At 42.1% G+C, this 22,239-nt stretch overlaps 1 protein-coding gene and 1 non-coding gene across 5 annotated transcripts in view; one reads left to right on the forward strand and one right to left on the reverse strand.

Annotated features, from left to right (window-relative positions):
- The window catches only part of LAYN (layilin), a 33,561-nt gene that overhangs the window by 486 nt on the left and 10,836 nt on the right, over positions 1 to 22,239 (forward strand). For all 4 annotated transcript variants that reach the window (XM_036895704.2, XM_036895706.2, XM_036895705.2 and 1 more), the window contains exon 2: positions 2,898 to 3,195. In XM_036895704.2, the coding sequence (XP_036751599.2) occupies positions 2,898 to 3,195 (298 nt within the window). The remainder of the gene's footprint in view (positions 1 to 2,897; positions 3,196 to 22,239) is intronic.
- On the reverse strand, positions 8,885 to 8,991 carry LOC118917673 (U6 spliceosomal RNA). The gene has a single exon (XR_005026878.2). It is a non-coding gene; the product is annotated as a U6 spliceosomal RNA (small nuclear RNA).

The following is a 22,239-nucleotide window of genomic DNA, read 5'->3' on the forward strand; positions in this document are numbered from 1 at the left end:
GCAGGTCCTGGAACTCTGGAAGTGCAGTCAGGGTTACGGGAGTTCGGAGGACGTAGGCTAGGTGGGGCAGGGGCAATCTGCAAATAACGGGAGCCAAGCAGTAGTCCGGGGACCCCCACTCAGGGCGGCCTCACCAACTCCGTTGTGCTGCCCACTGAAGTGTTCTGCCCCAGAGGTGGCGGTGCAGTAGGGATTCTGAATCTGCCGTGCGTTGCGAACCTGGCCAATTCTTCCTGGTCTCGTCTTGGGGGAGGATGGCTGGATCCAGCCCTGGAATGAGAGCGCTTAGAGCTCGAGAACGAAGTCTAGTTACTAGAGCGGGACAAGCCCCGCCTGACTCGGGAATGACTCTTTCTGCTTCCTTCCCCCTGTCGTGTCACTGCAGCCTTGGACCTGGACCTCAGAGGAGGTACAGTGCTTTGGCTTCTTGCCTCTTACCTTTGTTCTGCATGTTGGTGGTTGGGGGGTGGGCGGGTAGGGGGGATGTACGTGCCTCTTTCGCAAGCGGGGACAGATTGGCCAAAGGTTGGGGAAGTGAATGAAAACCTCCACTCCGTCATCCGTGATATCGAAGCTGATTCAAAGAATCTAAAGTTGGTTTCCGGATGAGGTGGGGTGCCACGCCGCAGAGGACAGGCTGTGTGAGATGTTAAGCTGCTTGGATTAGGTCTGCATGGGCTCTGTCCTAGGTCGTGGGGAACAGCAGGCCCTCCTGCCCTTCCTTTTCCTGAAAATGAGAAGAGGAAGACACTTGCTCAAGGCAGGGGAACCAGATGTAGCCTTGGCAGCCCTCCAGCTCTGACTGTCTCTGACACTCGCTGACTTTGTTGGGTGGCCAGGCTTGACCACACAGGAAACTTGTTTAAGGTGTTCTGTTTTCCTTTGATAATCCTATGGTGGAAAAGTGGGGACTGTCATTAAATTCAGCTCCAGTTTATGTTATGCTGGCAGCCAGGTTGGGGGTTCCTGGTACTCTTTTCTCCCCTGCTGCATCATTTGGAGCTACCATTTAAGGACTCTTTAAAGCTAGGCTAGCCCAGCCTTCTCCCCAGGCAGCATCCCAGCCAAAATCCCTCTGAGCAGTGGTCCTCAGTCTCTCTGGAACACCTCCTTATTGAGAATTTCCACTTTTGCAGCCTCCTAATTTACTGATGGACCAGCCCTGTTAGAGTTTCTCTTTTTTAGCAATAGCAGAAGAATGACAGAGAAAGAGAAGATGCAAAACTTTTATAACTCATTGCTTATTGAAAATTTCTTTACGAAAGTGATGAAAGAAGAAATAGAAATGAGGATTCACAGGAGCTTTCTGTATTATCTGTGCTCTGTACCATCTGGCACTGAAAATGTAATTAACGGTCTGTGCCCTTTGCCCTGAATTCTGGACAGTATTGGGAATAATGAATGCTATCTGGTTCCCTGCACAGCTGCAAAACAAGTTCAGAAATGACAACATTCCATGAAGGCTGGTTAGATGTTCCCAAGTCAAAATTCTTCACCCCTCTCTCTGTGGCAGAAATTCGTACCTACTGCCCACAATTTGGCTCTTTCATTGCAACGGACTCCCCTTGTTGAGATTTGGTTTTTACTTGTATGTTTAGGTCCAAAAACAGATGCTGTGTCCTCCTGTGGGCTAGGAACTAACACTTGTTTTTGTATTCCCCACACTTAGCACAGTGCCAGCTACAGAGGGGACACACGATACATGTTGATTGAACAATGATCAAGTACAGCAAGGGTTCAGGCAAGTTGGGTGGTATGTACTAGTGAACAGTTTGTTATTCATTTCTCAGTAGAATCCCATCCATTTGTCTGACATGGTCTTCAGCGTTCTGGTGTCAGTCAGATAAGGTACATTACACGGGCTCCCAGGGAAACCTGAACCCGGACTGATATGGGGAGTGGGCAGCATAGTTCAGTGGTTACAGACTTACCTTCATAATTAGACCTGGGTTCTGACTCAGGCAATGCTATGTGACTTTAGCCAAATTACTAAATTTCTCTAAGCTTCACTTTTCTCATCTGTAAAATGGGATGTAAACAATATCTACATGAGGAGATTATTACTATGAGAGTTTAATGAGGTAAAGTATTTATGTAAATGTAAAAGCCCTTAGCATATTCATGCAACATAGTAATAGTTTCGTAAACCTTAACTTGTCTTTAGGCAAGACCAGTAGCAAAAAACCCCATGGATCTAATGCTTTTAGCTTCTGTTTATAGCACAGATGAGGTGAATTCTCAGTCTTGCTACATATGCACAGGGTTCCAGGGCAGAGGAGCCCACGCTGACTTCAGAACACCTCTCTTACCTGAAGGAGCCACCAGAGATAACTCATTTTAAAACACACTGCCCCCTAGGCTCCCTAATGGCATCACAGTGTCATTTGTGGGCCTTTAAGTGAAACCACAAATCTTCATCTACCTCTCTTTTAAAGAATAGTCAAAAATGCCTATTTTGCAAGAAACTGTAATGGAACAAACAAAACATTGAGACCCTGCACAACATAAGCACCAGTTTTGTTTTGCTTTTTAACTGAGGTACACAACAATAAAATGCACAAATCTTAGTGCACTAAAAATAAACATGTCTAAAAAACAAATGAACAAACCAACAAAACAAACAGAAACAGCCTCATAAACACAGAGAACTGACTGGTGGATGCCAAAGGGGAAAGGAGTGATGAGATGGGTGAAATAGGCACCCAGGTTTAAATCACTGCATCCCCACACTGGAAGGCGTGTTACTTTGCTCTGAGGGTCTAAATGACATGATAACAGCCCACTGATGAGTGATCAGAGTTCCTGCACAGGGACAGCTACATTGAGGTGCCTCATCCCATCCCTGCCCTGGTATAAATTGGGGGGCACTAAAATAGATTGGCTTCTTTTTTCTCTAGGACAGCCAGTCTGCTGGGGAGGGACACAGAGGCCTTGTTATCAAGTCATTTACTTCCACGATACTTCTCGAAGACTGGACTTTGAGGAAGCCAGAGCAGCCTGCAGGAGGGCTGGGGGCCAGCTAGTCAGCATAGAGTCTGAAGATGAGCAGAGACTGATAGAAAAGTTCATTGAAAACCTCCTGGCATCAGATGGCGACTTTTGGATTGGGCTCAGAAGGCAGGAGGAGAAACAAAGCAATAGCACAGCCTGCCAGGACCTTTATGCTTGGACGGATGGCAGCCCTTCAACCTTCAGGTAAGTTGGGGAACCCGCAACAGCTAACCCACTTGACATAACTAAAAAATACCATTTGGAAGCAAAGTTCAAACTCATTATCAGTCAGCAGAGTGAAGATGACTAATCCATGATGCCCAATCAGTGGGGAGGAGAGCAGCAAGTCAAAGCCCCGGGGGAAGAGCAGCACCGGGACAGCCACCGACCGAAGCAATCTGGCGAAGGTGGTGCACCAGCTTTGGTCTGGGCCCAACTCGTACCCAAAGAGCTCTGTTCGGGTGGATGTGTCCCAGTGGCATGGTTTCAATGGCATGCAGGGCTGGAAGTCAAGGGTTCTGGCTGTCTGGCCATTTGCATTAGAACCCCAGTGAGAGATTGAATGTCTGTGGGGCTAAAACTCAACACAGGACTCCAAACCGCAGGGAATTGTAGTGATGGGCAAAATATCAGAGCCAGGATCTAATTCTCTGGGTTGGACAAGATGGGCCTTATGGAAGCCTGCAGACTGGAGGACCCTGGTGAATCCACAACATCAAGACCTACTACTTCACACCCCACACTGGCATGATGGCTTTGCCACCATCCCCCCTAGGAAATGCAGTGACATGTCAAACGTCAAAAAATACCAAAATTAAAAGGCAGACATAAAACTGGAAAAATGTTGTCACAAATTTAACAGTTACTAACTTTTCACGATAAAGAATTTATATTAGTCAATGAAGCCGCAAAAGAAAAAGAGGCAAAAGACCTGAGCAGGCAGTTCACATAACAGAAAACCTAACTAGTAAACAATCATATGGAAGAAAAAATTTAACTTATTACCAATCAAAAGAATGAAGATTAAAATACATCTTTTTTACCTGTTACATTTACAATAGCATCAGTGTCCATAAAAGTCCACTTGTTACTAATCAGATCCACTTCATCTAAGTTCCAGGAGTAGCTCCTCCAGGGTTCTCATGGGCCTCTCTTCCTGGGAGAGACTTGAAAAAGGAAGGTTAGTAGGGTGAACTACACTCCGCACCACTGCAGCTGGTCCTGGGGCCACAGCTGATCCTGACCTCCCTCCTCTGCCATTCCCTCGAGATTCCCCTTGCCCTCTGCTCAGCGAGCATAAGTGGCAATGTCTGGACCCTCCCTGAGGAGTGTGAGGCCCCCTCACCTTGCTCTTCTTAGGGTGGAATAATTACAGTTCTCCATTTACCTTCAAAACAGGGCACCTGAGCACCAGTAGGTACCCATGTAAATAAGCTGGGTGCCAAACACATTTCTCCATGTCTGTAGGAGAGCTACCTCCTCCTCATGACTGAGGTCACTTACTTCCTGTGAAGATAATGGCTTCTCTTCTTGCTGGCTGGTGCCTGGACACAGGGATCCCAGCATGCCGAAGTGGCAGCCATGGCTCATAGTTCATTTCAGTAAGACTCCTGCTGTTTCTTCTGGTGGAAGTATTCCCCCTTTGTGTACCAGGACCTCTAAATCCGCAGAACCCAATGTTGCAGAGACAAGTGCAAATTCCTCAAGTCAGTTGCCACTAGTGATGGTAAGCAAAGCTACTTCTGCACCATCTCTTGGCTCCCAAACCCATATATTCTTACTTGTGGGGACACAGGACCAAACAGAAGTCATGGATTCAAATTATGCACTGCATCTTGGAGGGTGATGCCCCATTAGAGGCAACAAAATATTGCCTCTAAGCTAGTGCTTCATCTTTGTTTTCAACAAGCTCTTCCAACGCTCTGTCAGGTTGGCAGCTCCAGGATGGTGCAAGTTGTGATGTGATTAGTAAATCCCCGGGCCAGGTGCCTACTCCCATACCTCCTTTGTTATAAAGCAGGTCCCTTGTTCTGATACATTATTTGGGATCCTGTGCTGGTAGATCAAACAGTGTGTGAGCCTTTGGGTAGTAGTACTGACTATCCATACCCAGATTGTATGTCTGTTCTTATTAAAGTGAATCAATGTCTCTTTCAGAATGGAAGGAGTCCAGGGTAGTCACCTTGCTACCAATGCCAGGCTGGTCTCCTAGACTTGGTGCTCTTCCAGGGACTCAGCTTTGGTCTCTATTGCTGGCAAGTTGGATGCTTGGCAGTTACTAGATCACCTTGGTGAGTGGGAACAGATACCGTTGAGCTCTTCCATAGCCTCCATCTTGCCACCATGGCTACCCTGGAGTGTTCTACTGCACTAGCACTGGGGTGGCTGAAAATAGGCTGGCTGACATCAACTGGCTGGGTTATTTTGTCTCCCTGATTGTTTAGTGCCTCTTCCATGCAGAATGGTTTGGTGGGCTTTAACATATATGATAGATTCTTATACAAATGTATGCCTATTCACATATATCTATTCACAGCACTCTATCCAAGAGCCCCTTGTCCCCAGGCTTCCACTCTGTCTCCTTTTGGACTCCTGATCCACTGGCCAAGCTCTTTGCCTTACCAGAGTCCCTATATATGCTAACCCCCAGTAACTTCTCTTTCCATACAGCATAGTTAACTTGGAGCAACAACTAAGCTCTGGCCATTTTGGGGATGCCCCAGTGCCACCTGATCTTTAAAGGCCACCTCTGAGTGTGGCTTGGTGCCGCTATTGTCCATTTGGCTGACCTATCCATGAACGAGACCCAGACTGCCTCTGTCAGCTAGTCATAGGATTCCCTTATGCTGCCATGGTGTCAGCTGAGGGACAGGCTCTGCTACGACTGAGGTAGGTGCCACAGAAGTCTGTTCTACTTGTTTATACGGTGCCCTTTGATCCTGGATATACCTCTTCTGTTTTATAATGGACTAATTTCAGGCCTGTCCAGCCTGTGACTAGGTATGTCTGACAGTTACCTTACTCATGATGGACAAGTTGAATGGCATGGTCTCTTGGTGCTCCGTGCCTAGTAACAAACCAGGAGATGTTCTGCAAAGATGATTATTTCAGAGCTATGAATGTCATGGCCTTGCTAAAGTGTCCTAGAAATCTCTACTGTGACTCTCTCATTAGGGCTTGTCACAAATTCTTTTTATTTTTGGTTAATTTAATTTAATTTTTATTTTGGTATCATTAATGTACAACTACATGAGCAACTTCACAGTTACTAGACTCCCCCATTATCAAGTCCCCACCCAACACCCCATTACAGTCACTGTCCATCAGCATACTAAGATGCCGTAGAATCACTACTTGTCATCTCTGTGTTGCACTGCTCTCACCGTGGCCTCCCCACTACATCATGTGTGCTAATCATAATGCCCCTTTTTCCCCCTTATCCCCCCCTTCCAACCAACCCTCCTGGTCTCTCTCCCTTTCTTAACTGTTAGTCCATTCTTTGGGTTCTATGCATCTGCTGCTGTTTTGTTCCTTCAGTTTATTCTTTTTTATATATACCACATATGAGTGAAATCATTTGGTACTTGTCTTTCTCCACCAGGCTTATTTCACTGAGCATAATACCCTGTAGCTCCATCCACGTTGTTGCAAATGGTAGGATTTGTTTTCTTCTTATGGCTGAATAATATTCCATTGTGTATATGTACCACATCTTCTTTATCCATTCATCTACTGATGGACACTTAGGTTGCTTCCATTTCTTGGCTATTGTAAATAATGCTGTGATAAACATAGGGGTGCATACACCTTTTTCAAACTGGGCTGCTGCATTCTTAGGGTAAATTCCTAAGGGATTCCTGGGTCAAATGGTATTTCTATTTTGAGTTTTTTGAGGGACCTCCATACTGCTTTCCACAATGGTTGAACTAATTAACATTCCCACCAGCAGTGTAGGAGGGTTGCCCTTTCTCCACAACCTCACCAATATTTGTTGTTGTTTGTTCTTTGGATGTTGGCCATCCTAACTGGTGTGAGGTGATATCTCATTGTGGTTTCAGTTTCCATTTTTCTAATGATTAGCAATGTGGAGCATCTTTTCATGTGCCTGTTGGCCATCTGAATTTCTTCTTTGGAGAAGTGTCTGTTCAGCTCCTCTATGTTTTTTTCTAAGAGTTTTATGGTTTTTTAAATTGGATTACTTGCTTTTTGTTTGTTGAGGTGCATGACCTCTTTATATAATTTGGATGTTAACCCTTTATCGGATATGTCATTTATGAATATATTCTCCCATACTGTAGGATGCCTTTTTGTTCTATTGATGGTGTCCTTTTTGTACAGAAGCTTTTCAGTTTGATATAGTCCCATTTGTTCAGTTTTGTTTTTGTTTCCCTTGCCTGGGAAGATATGTTCATGAAGAAGTTGCTCATGTTTATGTCCAAGAGATTTTTGCCTATGTTTTTTTCTAAGAGTTTTATGGTTTCATGAATTACATTCAGGTCTTTGATCCATTTTGAGTTTACTTTTGTGTATAGGGTTAAACAATGATCCCATTTCATTCTCTTATATGTAGCTGTCCAGTTTTGCCAACACCAGCTGTTGAAGAGGCTGTCATTTCCCCATAGTATAGCCATGGCCCCTTTATCATATATTAATTCACCATATATGCTTGGGTTAATATCTGCACTCTCTATTCTGTTCTACTTGTCTGTGGGTGTGTTCTTGTGCCAGTACCAAATTGTCTGGATTACTGTGGCTTTGTAGTAGAGCTTAAAGATGGGAAGCAAGGTTCCCCCTGCTTTATTCTTCCTCCTCAGCATTGCTTTGGCTATTTGGGGTCTTTTGTGGTTCCATATGAACTTTAGAACTATTTGCTCTAGTTCGTTGAAGACTGCTGTTGTTACTTTGATAACAATTGCATTGAATCTGTAGATTACTTTAGGCATGATGGCCATTTTGACATTATTAATTCTTCCTAGCCAAGAGTATGGGATGAATTTCCATTTATTAGTGTCCTCCTTAATTTCTCTTAAGAGTGTCTTGTAGTTTTCAGAGTATAGTGCTTTCACTTCCTTGGTTAGGTTTAGTCCTATTTTAAATTCCTAATAAAAGTATTTTATTCTTTTTGATGCAACTGTGAATGGAATTGTTTTCCTGATTTCTCTTTCTGCTAGTTCATCATTAGTGTATAGGAATGCAACAGATTTCTATGTATTAATTTTGTATCCTGAAACTTTGCTGAATTCAGATATTAGTTCTAGTAGTTTTGGAGTGGATTCTTTAGGGTTTTTTATGTACAATATCATGTCATCTGCAAACAGAGACAGTTTTACTTCTTCCTTACCAATCTGGATGCCTTTTATTTCTTTGTTTTGTCTGATTGCTGTGGCTAGGACCTTCAGTACTATGTTGAACAAAACTTGAGAGAGTGGACATCCTTGTCTTGTTCCTGATCTTAGGTGAAAAGTTTTCAGCTTCTCACTGTTAAATATGATATTGGCTGTAGGTTTGTCATATAAGTTGAGGTACTTGCCCTCTATACCCACTTTGTTGGGAGTTTTCATCATGAATGAATTTTGAATTTGGTCAAATGCTTTCTCAGCATTAATGGAGATTATCATGTGGTTTTTGTCCTTCTTTTTGTTGATGTGGTGGATGACGTTGATAGATTTTTTAATGTTGTACCTTCCTTGCATCCCTGAGATGAATCCCACTTGGCCATGGTATATGATCCTCTTGATGTATTTTTGAATTCAGTTTGCTAATGTTTTGTTGAGTATTTTTGCATTTATGTTCATCAGGGATATTGGTCTGTAATTTTCTTTTTTTGTGGTGTCTTTGCCTGGTTTTGGTATTAGAGTGATGTTAGACTTGTAGAATGAGTTTGGGAGTATTCTAAAATATGGAATGCTTCATGAATTTGCATGTCATCCTTGCGCAGGGGCCATGGTAGTCTTCTCTGTATCATTCCAATTTTAGTATATGTGCTGCTGAAGCAAGCACTACTGAGGCTTTTTTTGTGGCCTAGTATGTGGTCTACTCTGGAAAATGTTCTGTGTGCACTTGAGAAGAATGGGTATCCTGCTGCTTTTGGGTGTAGAGTTCTGTGGATGTCAGTTTGGTCCATCTGTTCTAATGTGTTGTTCAGTGCCTCTGTGTCCTTACTTATTTTCTGTCTGGTGGATCTGTCCTTTGGAGTGAGTGGTGTGCTGAAGTCTCCTAAAAGGAATGCATTGCATTCTATTTCCTCCTTTAATTCTGTTTGTATTTGTTTCACATATGTCAGTGCTTCTGTGTTGGGTGCGTAGATATTTGTAACGATTATATCCTCTTGTTGGACTGACCCCTTTATCATTATGTAATGTCCTTCTTTATCTCTTGTTACTTTTTTTGTTTTGAAGTCTATTTTGTCTGATACAAGTACTGCAACACGTGTTTTTTTTCTCCCTATTGTCTGCATGAAATATCTTTTTCCATCCTTTTACTTTTAGTCTGTGCATATCTTTGGGTTTGAGGTGAGTCACTTGTAAGCAGCAGAGAGATGGGTTCTGCTTTTTTTTTTTTTGAGAGGGCATCTCTCATATTTATTGATCAAATGGTTGTTAACAGTTAACGACAATAAAATTCTGTACACGGGACTCAATGCACAATCATTAATCCACCCCAAGCCTGATTCTCATCAGTCTCTGATCTTCTGAAGCACAACGAACAAGTTCGTACATGGTGAGCAAATTCTTACATAGTGAATAAGTTCTTACATGGTGAACAGTGCAAGGGCAGTCATCACAGAAACTTTCAGTTTTGATCACGCATTATGAACTACAAACAATCATGTCAATTATGATTATTCGTTTGATTTTTATACTTGATTTACATGTGAATCCAACATTTCTCCCTTATTATTATTATTATTATTTTTAATAAAATGCTGAAGTGGTAGGTAGATGCAAGATAAAGGTAGAAAACATAGTTTAGTGCTGTAAGAGAGCAAATGTAGATGATCAGGTGTGTGCCTATAAGCTAAGTATTAATCCAAGCTAGACAAGGGCAACAAAATATCCACGGATGCAGAAGATTTCTCTCAAAACAGGGGGGGTGAGGTTCTAAGCCTCACCTCTGTTGATCCCCAAGTTCTCACCTGATGGCCCCCCTGTGACTGTGCCTGTCTTAGGTTGTTCCTCCCTTGAGGGATTGATCTTACCCATCTCTGGCTAACCAGTCATCTTCTGGAGCCATACAGGGAAATGTAAAGTTGGTAAGTGAGAGAGAAGCAATATTCTTTGAAAAGGTTAGCTTTTTACTTTTTTGCAGATTTATGCTCTGTGGCTTCTATGCCCAGCATTTGTCTTGAGGTATCTTTACCACTTGGAAGAATTATGATACTCAGTAAATTCGATGTGAGGCACGAATTCTATTTAAGGGTTGTAATTAGGAAGGAAGAAGAAAAGCTACAGAAGTAACAGATGGAAGAAAACATGGGAAGATTGGTTATTTCTTTGACATATCTTCTTGTAGAGTAACTTCAGCATGTATAGGTTTTAAACTACTAATTAAATTGTGCACACACATTAATATAATAGGAATACAGTTACATAACCAAAGCAGACCTACAATTACAAGCCATCTCCAGTGAAACCAAGAAAACCAGTTAGACACCCTAAGCATTTGTGAAAACTTATGTATGATATGATGGATATTGTCTAACTGAATTTGAATAGTTTGAGAAAAATCAGACAATTTAAAACAACCCATTCCTGGGGACTGTTCACATCCCATATGTTCTTTTAACAGTAGATAGTCTGTAGTCTCAAGATTTTGGAGTGCTGCAACTTGCACTTCTCCTAATTCTTGGTTGAGTTCCAACAGTATAGATCCAGTCAAATTTGTTGTTTTACTGTATGCACAGGCCAGCTTAGATATCTCCTTCTTCATTCCCATGGCAAGTCCAGGAACCAGTGGGATGAATGCAGCTACTACTGCAGCAGTGCCAGGATCTTTGTTGACATTTTTTGATGATCCCTTCTCTAATGACACTTCCAGAGTATGTTGATGTTGGAACTTCTTCTTCATATCGTATCTTATTTCATTTTCTGGGTAGCCAAATTGGGCTTTGATCCTCTGTATAAACACAAACAGACCCTTTGCCCACACTTTGATAAGCTCTTTATACCATTGTGAAGAACTTATTGGAGGTCACCACACAGGAACTGCTTTTTTTTTTTTTAAGAGAAAGGAATATTATCAGAAAAATGTATTTCCATAGCTGATCATCTGACACCCTTTAAATGATCAAAATTAAGGATATTTAAAGCATGCATTAATCATTGATTTACAGTTAGTTTTATCTTATCAGGGAGTAATCCCCTTTTCTTTTTTTTTGTTATCATTAATCTACAATTACATGAAGAATATTATGTTTACTAGGCTCTCCCCTATACCAGGTCCCCCTATAAACCCCTTGACAGTCACTGTCCATCAGCATAGCAAAATGTTGTAGAATCACTACTTGTCTTCTCTGTGTTGCACAGCCCTCCCCTTTCTCCCACCCCCCCATTATGCATGCTAATCATAATACCCCCTTTTTTCTCCCCCCCTTATCCCTCCCTACCCACCCATCCTCCCCAGTCCCTTTCCCTTTGGTACCTGTTAGTCCATTCTTGGGTTCTGTGATTCTGCTGCTGTTTTCTTCTTTCAGTTTTTCCTTTGTTCTTATACTCCACAGATGAGTGAAATCATTTGGTATTTCTCTTTCTCCACTTGGCTTATTTCACTGAGCATAATACCCTCTAGCTCCATCCATGTTGTTGCAAATGGTAGGATTTGTTTTCTTCCTATGGCTGAGTAATATTCCATTGTGTATATGTACCACATTTTCTTTATCCAATCATCTACTGATGGACACTTGGGTTGCTTCCAATTCTTGGCTATTGTAAATAGTGCTGGGATAAACATAGGGGTGCATCTGTCTTTATCAAACTTGAGTGCTGCGTTCTTAGGGTAAATTCCTAGGAGTGGAATTCCTGGGTCAAATGGTAAGTTTATTTTGAGCATTTTGAGGAACCTCCATACTGCTTTCCACAATGGTTGAACTAACTTACATTCCCACCAGCAGTGTAGGAGGGTTCCCCATTCTCCAAAGCCTCACCAACATTTGTTGTTGTTTGTCTTTTGGATGGTAGCCATCCTTACTGGTGTGAGGTGATATCTCATTGTAGCTTTAATTTGCATTTCTCTGATAATTAGCGATGTGGAACATCTTTTCATGTGTCTGTTGGCCATCTGTATTTCTTTTTTGGAGAACTGTCTGTTCAGTTTTTCTGCCCATTTTTTAAGTGGATTGTTTGTTTTTTATTTGTTGAGGTGGGTGAGCTCTTTATATATTTTGGATGTCAAGTCTTTATCAGATCTGTCATTTTCAAATATATTCTCCCATACTATAGGGTTCCTTTTTATTCTATTGATGGTGTCTTTTGCTGTACAGGAGCTTTTCAGCTTAATTTGGTCCCACTTGTTCATTTTTGCTGTTGTTTTCCTTGCCCAGGGAGATATGTTCAAGAAGAGGTCACTCATGTTTATGTCTAAGAGGTTTTTGCCTATGTTTTTTTCTAGGAGTTTTATGGTGTCATGGCTTACATTCAGGTCTTTGATCCATTTTGAATTTACTTTTGTATATGGGGTTAGACAATGGTCCAGTTTCATTCTCCTACATGTAGCTGTCCAGTTTTGCCAGCACCATCTGTTGAAGAGACTATCATTTCCCCATTGTATGTCCATGGCTCCTTTATCAAATATTAATTGACCATATATATCTGGGTTAATGTCTGGAGTCTCTAGTCTGTTCCACTGGTCTGTGGCTCTGTTCTTGTGCCAGTACCAAATTGTCTTGTTTACTATGGCTTTGTAGTAGAGCTTGAAGTTGGGGGGTGAGATCCCCCCTACTTTATTCTTCTTTCTCAGGATTGCTTTGGCTATTCAGGGTCTTTGGTGTTTCCTTATGAATTTTTGAATTATTTGTTCCAGTTCATTGAAGAATGTTGCTGGTAGTTTCATAGGGATTGCATCAAATCTGTATATTGCTTTGGGCAGGATGGCCATTTTGACGATATTAATTATTCCTAGCCATGAGCGTGGGATGAGTTTCCATTTGTTAATGTCCCCTTTAATTTCTCTTAAGAGTGACTTGTAGTTTTCAGGGAATAGGTCTTTCACTTCTTTGGTTAGGTTTATTCCTAGGTATTTTATTCTTTTTGATGGAATTGTGAATGGAGTTGTTTTCCTGATTTCTCTTTCTATTGGTTCATTGTTAGTGTATAGGAAAGCCACAGATTTCTGTGTGTTAATTTTGTATCCTGCAACTTTGCTATATTTGAATATCAGTTCTAGTAGTTCGGGGTGGAGTCTTAAGGGTTTTTTATGTACAACATCATATCATCTGCAAATAGTGACAGTTTAACTTCTTCTTTACCAATCTGGATTCCTTGTATTTCTTTGTTTTGTCTGATGGCTGTGGCTGGGACCTCCAGTACTATGTTAAATAACAGTGGGGAGAGTGGGCATCCCTGTCTAGTTCCCGATCTCAGAGGAAAAGCTTTCAGCTTCTCACTGTTCAATATAATGTTGGCTGTGGGTTTATCATAGATGGCCTTTATTATGTTAAGGTACTTGCCCTCTATTCCCATTTTGCTGAGAGTTTTTATCATGAATGGATGTTGAATTTTGTCAAATGCTTTTTCAGCATCTATGGAGATGATCATGTGGTTTTTGTCTTTCTTTTTGTTGATGTGGTGGATGATGTTGATGGATTTTTGAATGTTGTACCATCCTTGCATCCCTGGGATGAATCCCACTTGGTCATGGTGTATGATCCTTTTGATATACTGTTGAATTCGGTTTGCTAATATTTTATTGAGTATTTTTGCATCTACATTCATCAGGGATATTGGTCTGTACTTTTCTTTTTTTGTGGGGTCTTTGCCTGGTTTTGGTATTAGGGTGATGTTGGTGTCCTAGAATGAGTTTGGGAGTATTCCCTCCTCTTCTATTTTTTGGAAAACTTTAAGGAGAATGGGTATTATGTCTACTCTGTGTGTCTGATAAAATTCCAAGGTAAATCCTTCCAGCCCGGGGGTTTTGTTCTTGGGTAGTTTTTTGATCACCGTTTCAATTTCTTTGCTCGTAATTGGTTTGTTTAACTTTTGTGTTTCTTCCTTGGTCAGTCTTGGAAGTTGTCCATTTCTTCTAGCTTTTCCAGCTTGTTGGCATGTAGGTTTTCATAGTAGTCTTTAATAATTCTTTGGATTTCTGTGGAGTCTGTCGTGATTTTTCCATTCTCATTTCTGTTCCTGTTGATTTCTGTTGATTCTCTTTTTCTCTTAATAAGTTTGGCTAGAGGCTTATCTATTTTGTTTATTTTCTCAAAGAACCAGCTCTTGGTTTTGTTGATTTTTGCTATTGTTTTATTCTTCTCAATTTTGTTTATTTCTTCTCTGATCTTTATTATGTCCCTCCTTCTGCTGACCTTAGGCTGAATTTGTTCTTCTTTTTCCAGTTTCCATAATTGTGATGTTAGACTATTCATTTGGGATTGTTCTTCCTTCTGCAAGTGTGCCTGGATCGCTATATACTTTCCTCTTAAGACTGCTTTCGCTGCGTCCCACAGAAGTTGGGGCTTTGTATTGTTGTTGTCATTTGTTTCTATATATTCCTTGATCTCTATTTTGATTTGTTCATTGATCCATTGATTATTTAGAAGCATATTGTTAAGCCTCCATGTGTTTGTGAGCCTTTTTGTTTTCTTTGTAGAATTTATATCTAGTTTTATACCTTTGTGTTCTGAAAAATTAGTTGGTAGAATTTCAATATTTTGGAATTTAATGAGACTCTTTTTGTGGGCTAGTATGTGGTCTATTTTGGAGAATGTTCCATGTGCACTTGAGAAGAATGTATATCCTGTTGCTTTTGGATGTAGAGTTCTATAGATGTCTCTTAGGTCCATCTGTTCTACTTTGTTGTTCAGGGCTTCCGTGTCATTACTTATTTTCTGCCCGGTGAATCTATCCTTTGGGGTGAGTGGTGTGTAGAATTCTCCTAAAATGAATGCATTGCAGTCTGTTTCCCCCTTTAGTTCTGTTGGTATTTGTTTCACATATGCTGGTGTTCCTGTGTTGGGTGCATATATATTTAGAATGGTTATATCCTCTTGTTGGACTGAGCCCTTTATCATTATGTAGTGTCCTTCTTTTCTCTTGTTACTTTCTTTGTTTTGAAGTCTATTTTGTCTGATATTAGTACTGCAACCCCTGCTTTCTTCTCGCTGTTGTTTGCCTGAAATATGTTTTTCCATCCCTTGACTTTTAGTCTGTGCATGTCTTTGGGTTTGAGGTGAGTTTCTTGTAAGCAGCATATAGATGGGTCTTGCTTTTTTATCCATTCTTTTACTCTGTGTCTTTTGATTGGTGCATTAAGTCCATTTACATTTAGGGTGCCTATTGAGTGATATGTACTCATTGCCATTGCAGGCTTTAAATTCGTGGTTACCAAAGGTTCAATGTTAGCCTCTTTAGTATCTTACTGCCTAACTTAGCTCGCTTATTGAGCTGTTATATACACTGTCTGGAGATTCTTTTCTTCTCTTCCTTCTTATTCCTCCTCCTCCTTTATTCATATGTTGGGTGTTTTGTTCTCTGCTCTTTCTAGGAGTGCTCCCATCTAGAGCAGTCCCTGTAAGATGCCCTGTAGAAGTGGTTTGTGGGAAGCAAATTCCCTCAGCTTTTGCTTGTCTGCAAATTGTTTAATCCCACCCTCATATTTAAATGATAGTCGTGCTGGATACAGTATCCTTGGTTCAAGGCCCTTCTGTTTCATTGTATTAAATATATCATGCCATTCTCTTCTGGCCTGTAGGGTTTCTGTCGAGAAGTCTGATGATAGCCTGATGGGTTTTCCTTTATAGGTGACCTTTTTCTCTCTAGCTGCCTTTAAAACTCTTTCCTTGTCCTTGATCCTTGCCATTTTAATTATTATGTGTCTTGGTGTTGTCCTCCTTGGATCTTTTCTGTTGGGGGTTCTGTGTATTTCCGTGGTCTGTTCGATTATTTCCTCCCCCAGTTTGGGGAAGTTTTCAGCAATTATTTCTTCAAAGACACTTTCTATCCCTTTTCCTCTCTTTTCTTCTTCTGGTACCCCTATAATACGGATATTTTTCCTTTTGGATTGCTCACACATTTCTCTTAATATTGATTCATTCCTGGAGATCCTTTTATCTCTCTCTATGTCAGCTTCTGTGCGTTCCTGTTCTCTGATTTCTATTCCATCAATGGCCTCTTGCATCTTATCCATTCTGCTCATAAATCCTTCCATATTTTGTTTCATTTCTGTAATCTCTTTCCAGGCGTCTGTAATCTCCCTCCAGACTTCATCCCTTAGCTCTTGTATATTTCTCTGCATCTTCGTCAGCATGTTTATGATTTTTATTTTGATATTTCTTTTTCAGAAAGACTGGTTAGGTTTGTGTCCTTCTCTGGTGTTGTCTCTGTGATCTTTGTCTTCCTGTAGCTTTGCCTTTTCATGGTGATAGGAATAGTTTGCAGAACTGGGACGAGTGACGGCTGGAAGAACTTCCCTTCTTGTTGGTTTGTGGCCCTCCTCTCCTGGGAGAACAGCGGCCTCTAGTGGCTTGTGCTGGGCAGCTGCGCGCAGACAGGGTTTCTGCTTCCTGCCCGGCTGCTGTGGAGTTAATCTCCGCTGTTGCTGTGGGCATGGCCTGGCTCGGGCTTCTGCTCCAAAGTGGTGGAGCCCTGTTGGAGAGGGAGCAGCTGGGAGGCTATTTATCTCCGTAAGGGGTCTCCATGCTCCCTGCTGCCCAGAGGCTTAGGGTGCCCAGATATCCCCAGATTCCATGCCTCTGGACTAAGTGTCCCGCCCTGCCCCTTTAAGACTTCCAAAAAGCATTTGCCAAACCAAAACAACAACAACAACAACAACAAAAAACACAAATAAATAAATAATTAAAAATAAAGAACAAAAAACAAAAAAACTGCTTAATTTTCTTTGTCCTCAGGCTCCGGCCTCAGGCATCTGCTCCCTGGTCTTGCTGCCCTGTTTCCCTAGTATTGGGGTCCATGTCCCTTTAAGACTTCCAAAAAGCACTTGCCAAAAAAAAAGAGAAAAAAAAAAAGGCCCCTCCCATTTCTTTGTTCTCCGTCGTCGGCCTCAGGCACCCACTCACCGGTCCTGCTGCCCTGTTTCCCTAGTATCCAGAGCCCCGTGCAGGCACTGTGTCTGCGCTCTGTTCCAGATGCCTTGGGCTGGTTGTTCAGCAGTCCTGGGCTCCCTCTCCCTCTTCGCTCAGTCTCCTCTACTCCTGCCAGGAGTTGGGGGGAGGGGCCCTTGGTTCCCACAGGGCTGGGGCTTGTATCTTACCCCCTTCACGAGGCTCTGGGTTCTTGCAGGTGTGGATGTGGTCTGGATGTTGTCCTGTGTCCTCTGGTCTCCATTCTAGGAAGAGTTGTCTTTGCTATATTTTCATAGATATATGTGGTTTTGGGAGGAGATTTCCACTGCTCTACTCACACCGCCATCTTGGCTCTGCCCCCTGGGTCCTGCTTTTTTTCCATTCTATTACTCTGTGTCTTTTGATTAGTGCATTCAGTCCATTTACATTTAGGGTGGTTATCAATAGATATGTACTTATTGTCATTGCGGGGTTTGGATTCGTGGTTACCAAAGGTTCAAGGGTAGCTTCTTTACTATCTAACCATCTAACTTCAACTCACTTATTATGCTATTATAATCACAGTCTGATGATTCCTTATTTCTCTCCCTTCTTTTTCTTCCTCCTCCACTCTTTATATGTTAGGTGTTTTTTTTATGTACTCTTGTGTTTCCCTTGACTGCTTTTTTGGAAAGCTGATTTTATTTTTTGCCTTTAGTTAGTATTTGGTTGGTCTGCTTTCTTTGATGTGATTTTATTTTCTCTGGTGACATCTGTTTAGTCTTAGGGTACTTCCATCTAGAGCAGACCCTTTAAAATACCCTGTAGAGGTGGTTTGTGGGAGGCAAATTCCCTCAACTTTTGCTTATCTGGAAATTGTTTAATCCTTCCTTCAAATTTAAATGATAATCTTGATGGATAAAGTATTTTTGGTTTGAGGCCCTTCTGTTTCATTGCATTAAATATATCATGCCATTCTCTTTTAGCCAATAAGGTTTCTGTTGAGAAGTCTGATGATAGGCTGATGTGTTTTCCTTTGTAGGTGAACTTTTTTCTCTCTCTGTCTGCTTTTAGTTCCCTGTCCTTGTCCTTGATCTTTGCCATTTTAATTATTATGTGTCTTGGTGTTTTCCTCCTTGGGTCCCTTCTGTTGGGAGATCTGTGGGCTCCTGTGGTCTGAGGGACTATTTCCTTCTCCAGCTTGAGGAATTTTTCAGCAATTATTTCTTCAAAGATATTTTCTATCCCTTTTTCTCTCTCTTCTTCATCTGGTACCACTATTATGTGTATATTGTTCTGTTTGGATTGGTCACACAGTTCTCTTGATATTCTTTCATTCCTGGAGATCCTTTTATCTTTCTCTGCCTCAGATTCTTTGTGTTCCTATTCTCTGATTTCTATTCAATTAACAGTCTCTTGCACCTCATCCAGTCTGTTCTTAAGGACTTCCAGAGATTGTTTCATTTCTGTTATCTCCCTCTGGACTTCATTCCTTAGCTTTTGCATATTTCTCTACAGCTCCATCAGCATGGTTATGACTTGTTTTTTTAATTCTTTTTCAGGAAGATTGGTTATATCTATCTCGCCAGGCCCTCTCTCTGGCATTGTTTGAGTGATTTTGGACTGCAGCAGGTTCTTCTGCCTTTTCATGGTGATAGAAGTCTTCACCGGCAATTGGCGCATGTGTCAGCTGGGAGAACAAAGTCGCTCCCTGCTTGTTGGTCACCTTGCCCTTCTACACTGCCTGTGCCAGTTACCCACACACAGGGAGCAGTCTCTCAGTTAATTCCCTGAGCTTCCATGGGCAAGGCAGCCCTCGGGACAGCCTAAACCCTGCCAGGGTTCACAGGTGTGCAGCATGTGTTCTTCTGTGAGAACGGGGTCCCTTTGTGCTTGCTGGTCTTTGTGCTGGCTTCCTCTGTCTGTGCCGGGCAGTTGCATGCTGGCAGCAGCCTCTGGGTCTGGCCCAGTTAGCTGCACACTGGGAGAAGACTCTGTGTGGTTGCTGTGGGCAGGGCTGCTCCCCAGATGTTCCACAGCAATGGCAGGTCTGCCACTTTGGTTGCAGTGCTGGCGGGGGGTAATGAATGGCAGGCTGCTTATGGCCATGAGGGGCTTTGGAGCTGTGTTGCCCCCTAGGGGGTTAGGGCACCTTAAATTCCTTAAGATTCCCAGCCTGCTGGGCTGAGTGTACCAGGAAGATTTTGTCCACCTGTTATACACGTATCCCTTTAAGACTTTTAAAAAGCACCCTCTTTTAATTTGTCCCAGGGGAGCCATCTGTGGGGACCCGCTCACAGACTCCATTTCAGATTTTACTTTTCTGTTTCTCAAATATCCAGCACACCATGCAATGTGTGTCTGTGCTCCCAGTGCAGATTACTAGGGCTGGTTATTTAATAGTCCTGTGCTTCCACTCCCTCCCCACTATGATTCTTTTCCTCCTGTCAGTGAGCTGGGGTGGGGGGTGTGCTTGGGTCCCACCAGGTCACAGCTTTGTATCTTACCCTTTGCAAGGGATGCTGAGTTCTCGGAGATGTTGATGTAGCCTGGCTGTTGTACTGTATCTTCTGGTCTCTCTTTTAGGAATAGTTGTATTTGCTATATTTTCAAAATATATATGGTTTTGGGAGAAGATTTCCACCACCTTTCTTACACTGCTATCTTGAGCACCTCAGGCTTGTCACAAATTCTATAGGCATTTTTTCCACCACTGATACTTCTAATAACAGGTTCTGCTGGATTGTATGTCCCAGTGCAAGTCTTCTTGCACCACAGCCTAGACCTGCTTCAGAATCCATTTCTACCCTGGACCTCAGGCAAAGCTGGCTGTCTTTTGTGTCAACTGGTATATGGGCCAGAGCGATATTCCCAGTTGTAAGACATGCTGCCTCTAGAAGCCAAGGAAGCCTACAAATTGCTGTTCTTCCTTCTTCAAATTATTGTTGAATATTTCAAATTACTGCAAAATGAAATAGTTTGTCCTTTAATTTGAAAGGGATGTCTGGAATTTCCCATATCACTAGACACCTACGCATTTTCATGAAGTAGAAGGCTCCTGAAACTTCACGGGATTTATCTCTAACCCTGTATAGTACATGACTTTTACTAAGGCCTCCAAAGTATTACCTACTTCTTGATCATCTGGTTCAGTTAGCATGATGTCAGCAATATAGAAGACCAGTGTCATTTTCTCTGAGATGTCAATGCAATCCAGGTCTCTTTACACAAGATTATGACCGAAGGTTGAAAAATTAATATATTTCTGAAGCAAGACCATAAATATATGTGGTTGTCCATTCCAAGTGAATGCAAACTATTTCTGATTCTCTTTCTGATACAAATGGAAAAGAACGTGTTCACCAGATCTGTATACAAGGTACCCAAGGACATGTTAACCTTATTTGTTGAGCAAAGATACCATTTATGGCACAGCAGCTATAACTGAGGCTTCTACTTGGTTGAGTTTATGCTCTAGTATCATCCACCAGGAACTGCCTGGTTTTTGCAGAAGCCAGATTGGTGAATTAAATAGAGATATGATAGGGTATATGATGTGTTCTCTAAATCTTTAAGGGTGGTACTGATTTCTGTTATCTTCCCATGGATAAGGTATTGATTCTTATTAACTGTTTTGGAGAAGGTGGGGAAGACTGCAGTTTCAGAAGCTTCCACTTGGCCTTCTCCACTATTACAGGTCTTACCCCACAGGCAAAGGAACCAATGTGGGACTATACCAACTGCCAAATATGTCTATTCCAGGGACTAGGGAATGACCATTGGATGAGTTACACTGTGAGCTGATCCTAGGCCAGAAGTCCACTTAACAATTGGCCTCAGTATGCTCCCACTCTAATAAGTAGCGTTGATGATACTTCAAGTCTTTGGGTATCAATATCAACTTGTACCCATATCCAATGGTACTTGTAATACTTGGATATTCCCCTTTCCCCAGTGTATACTTTAGTAAATGGTCATAGGTTTCTGTGGGACAAAACAGGGGACCTTATTCCCATATAAACCTGTAATGGTGTTGCAGGATCCTTCCTCCTGGGAACCTGGCCTGTCCTTCTATCAGGAGTTCTGAGTCTAAAATCTGACTTGGGTCCAGAAACTAGGTGCCAGGCCTAATATTCCATCTATTCCATCATCTGTGAAATTAAATAACATGAAGCCAGTGTGGGAGGAAAACAAGGCAAGTCAAGGCAGGTGGTCCACCAATGTTTGGAAAATGGCCTGGAGGTTACTAATGAGGTACAGAGCCCAGCCCCAGTCAGGGCCTCCAGCTGTCCCGGCATAGCATCCAAGCAGTGTTGCAAGCTCAGCAATTATCAAGTGGATGAACAAAGGATTTTCCTTTTGGTAGACAGCAACACAGCAATCAAGCAGAGCCATTCCAGGGTCCTGTGAGGAGCCCTGTCTCATAGCTATCTCATAATGAGGGGCTCTGACAACGAGGGGCTCTGACAAGAGCTAGGCAGAGCAGCAGGGCCCAGCTAGACAACCTGAACATCAGGGAAGTACTTGAGCCTCAGAAGGAAAGAACTTAGATGTGTAACCAGCAGACTACAAATGCCAGCCCCAAGTTAACACATGGAGTGGGTGCTCACAGCATTCAGACTCTGGAATCCAAGTCCTTAACCTGGCACCCATATAGCCAACCGGGTGGCAGCACCATATAATTCCAAGTACTGCTGAGGCTGCTAATTCATCTTTTCAAAAAACTAGGGAGACAAAGACAAGAAATCTAGCAGTAGAAACTGACAGAGGGGTTCATTAGCCTGATGAAGTGGAAACAACTGAAAAACTGAAAAAAGACTACTGCTTTTGTTCTCACACACTCACCTTCTTTGACAGCCTCTGCATTTCTGAAGGCTTGCTCTTATGCTTGAATCCCATCTAATCCCAGGGCTAGGAAAGCAGCAATGACTGTTGAAAAGCACAGGGAGATGCGTTCAGGGCAAGATCTGGATGAGATAAACCATACCTCTTCTCAGTGCATCTGATTTCTAAAAAAGAGGAACAAAACTTAGCAAAAA

Source organism: Manis pentadactyla, chromosome 13 (assembly GCF_030020395.1).
Source record: "Manis pentadactyla isolate mManPen7 chromosome 13, mManPen7.hap1, whole genome shotgun sequence".
Classification (NCBI taxonomy): Eukaryota; Metazoa; Chordata; class Mammalia; order Pholidota; family Manidae; genus Manis; species Manis pentadactyla.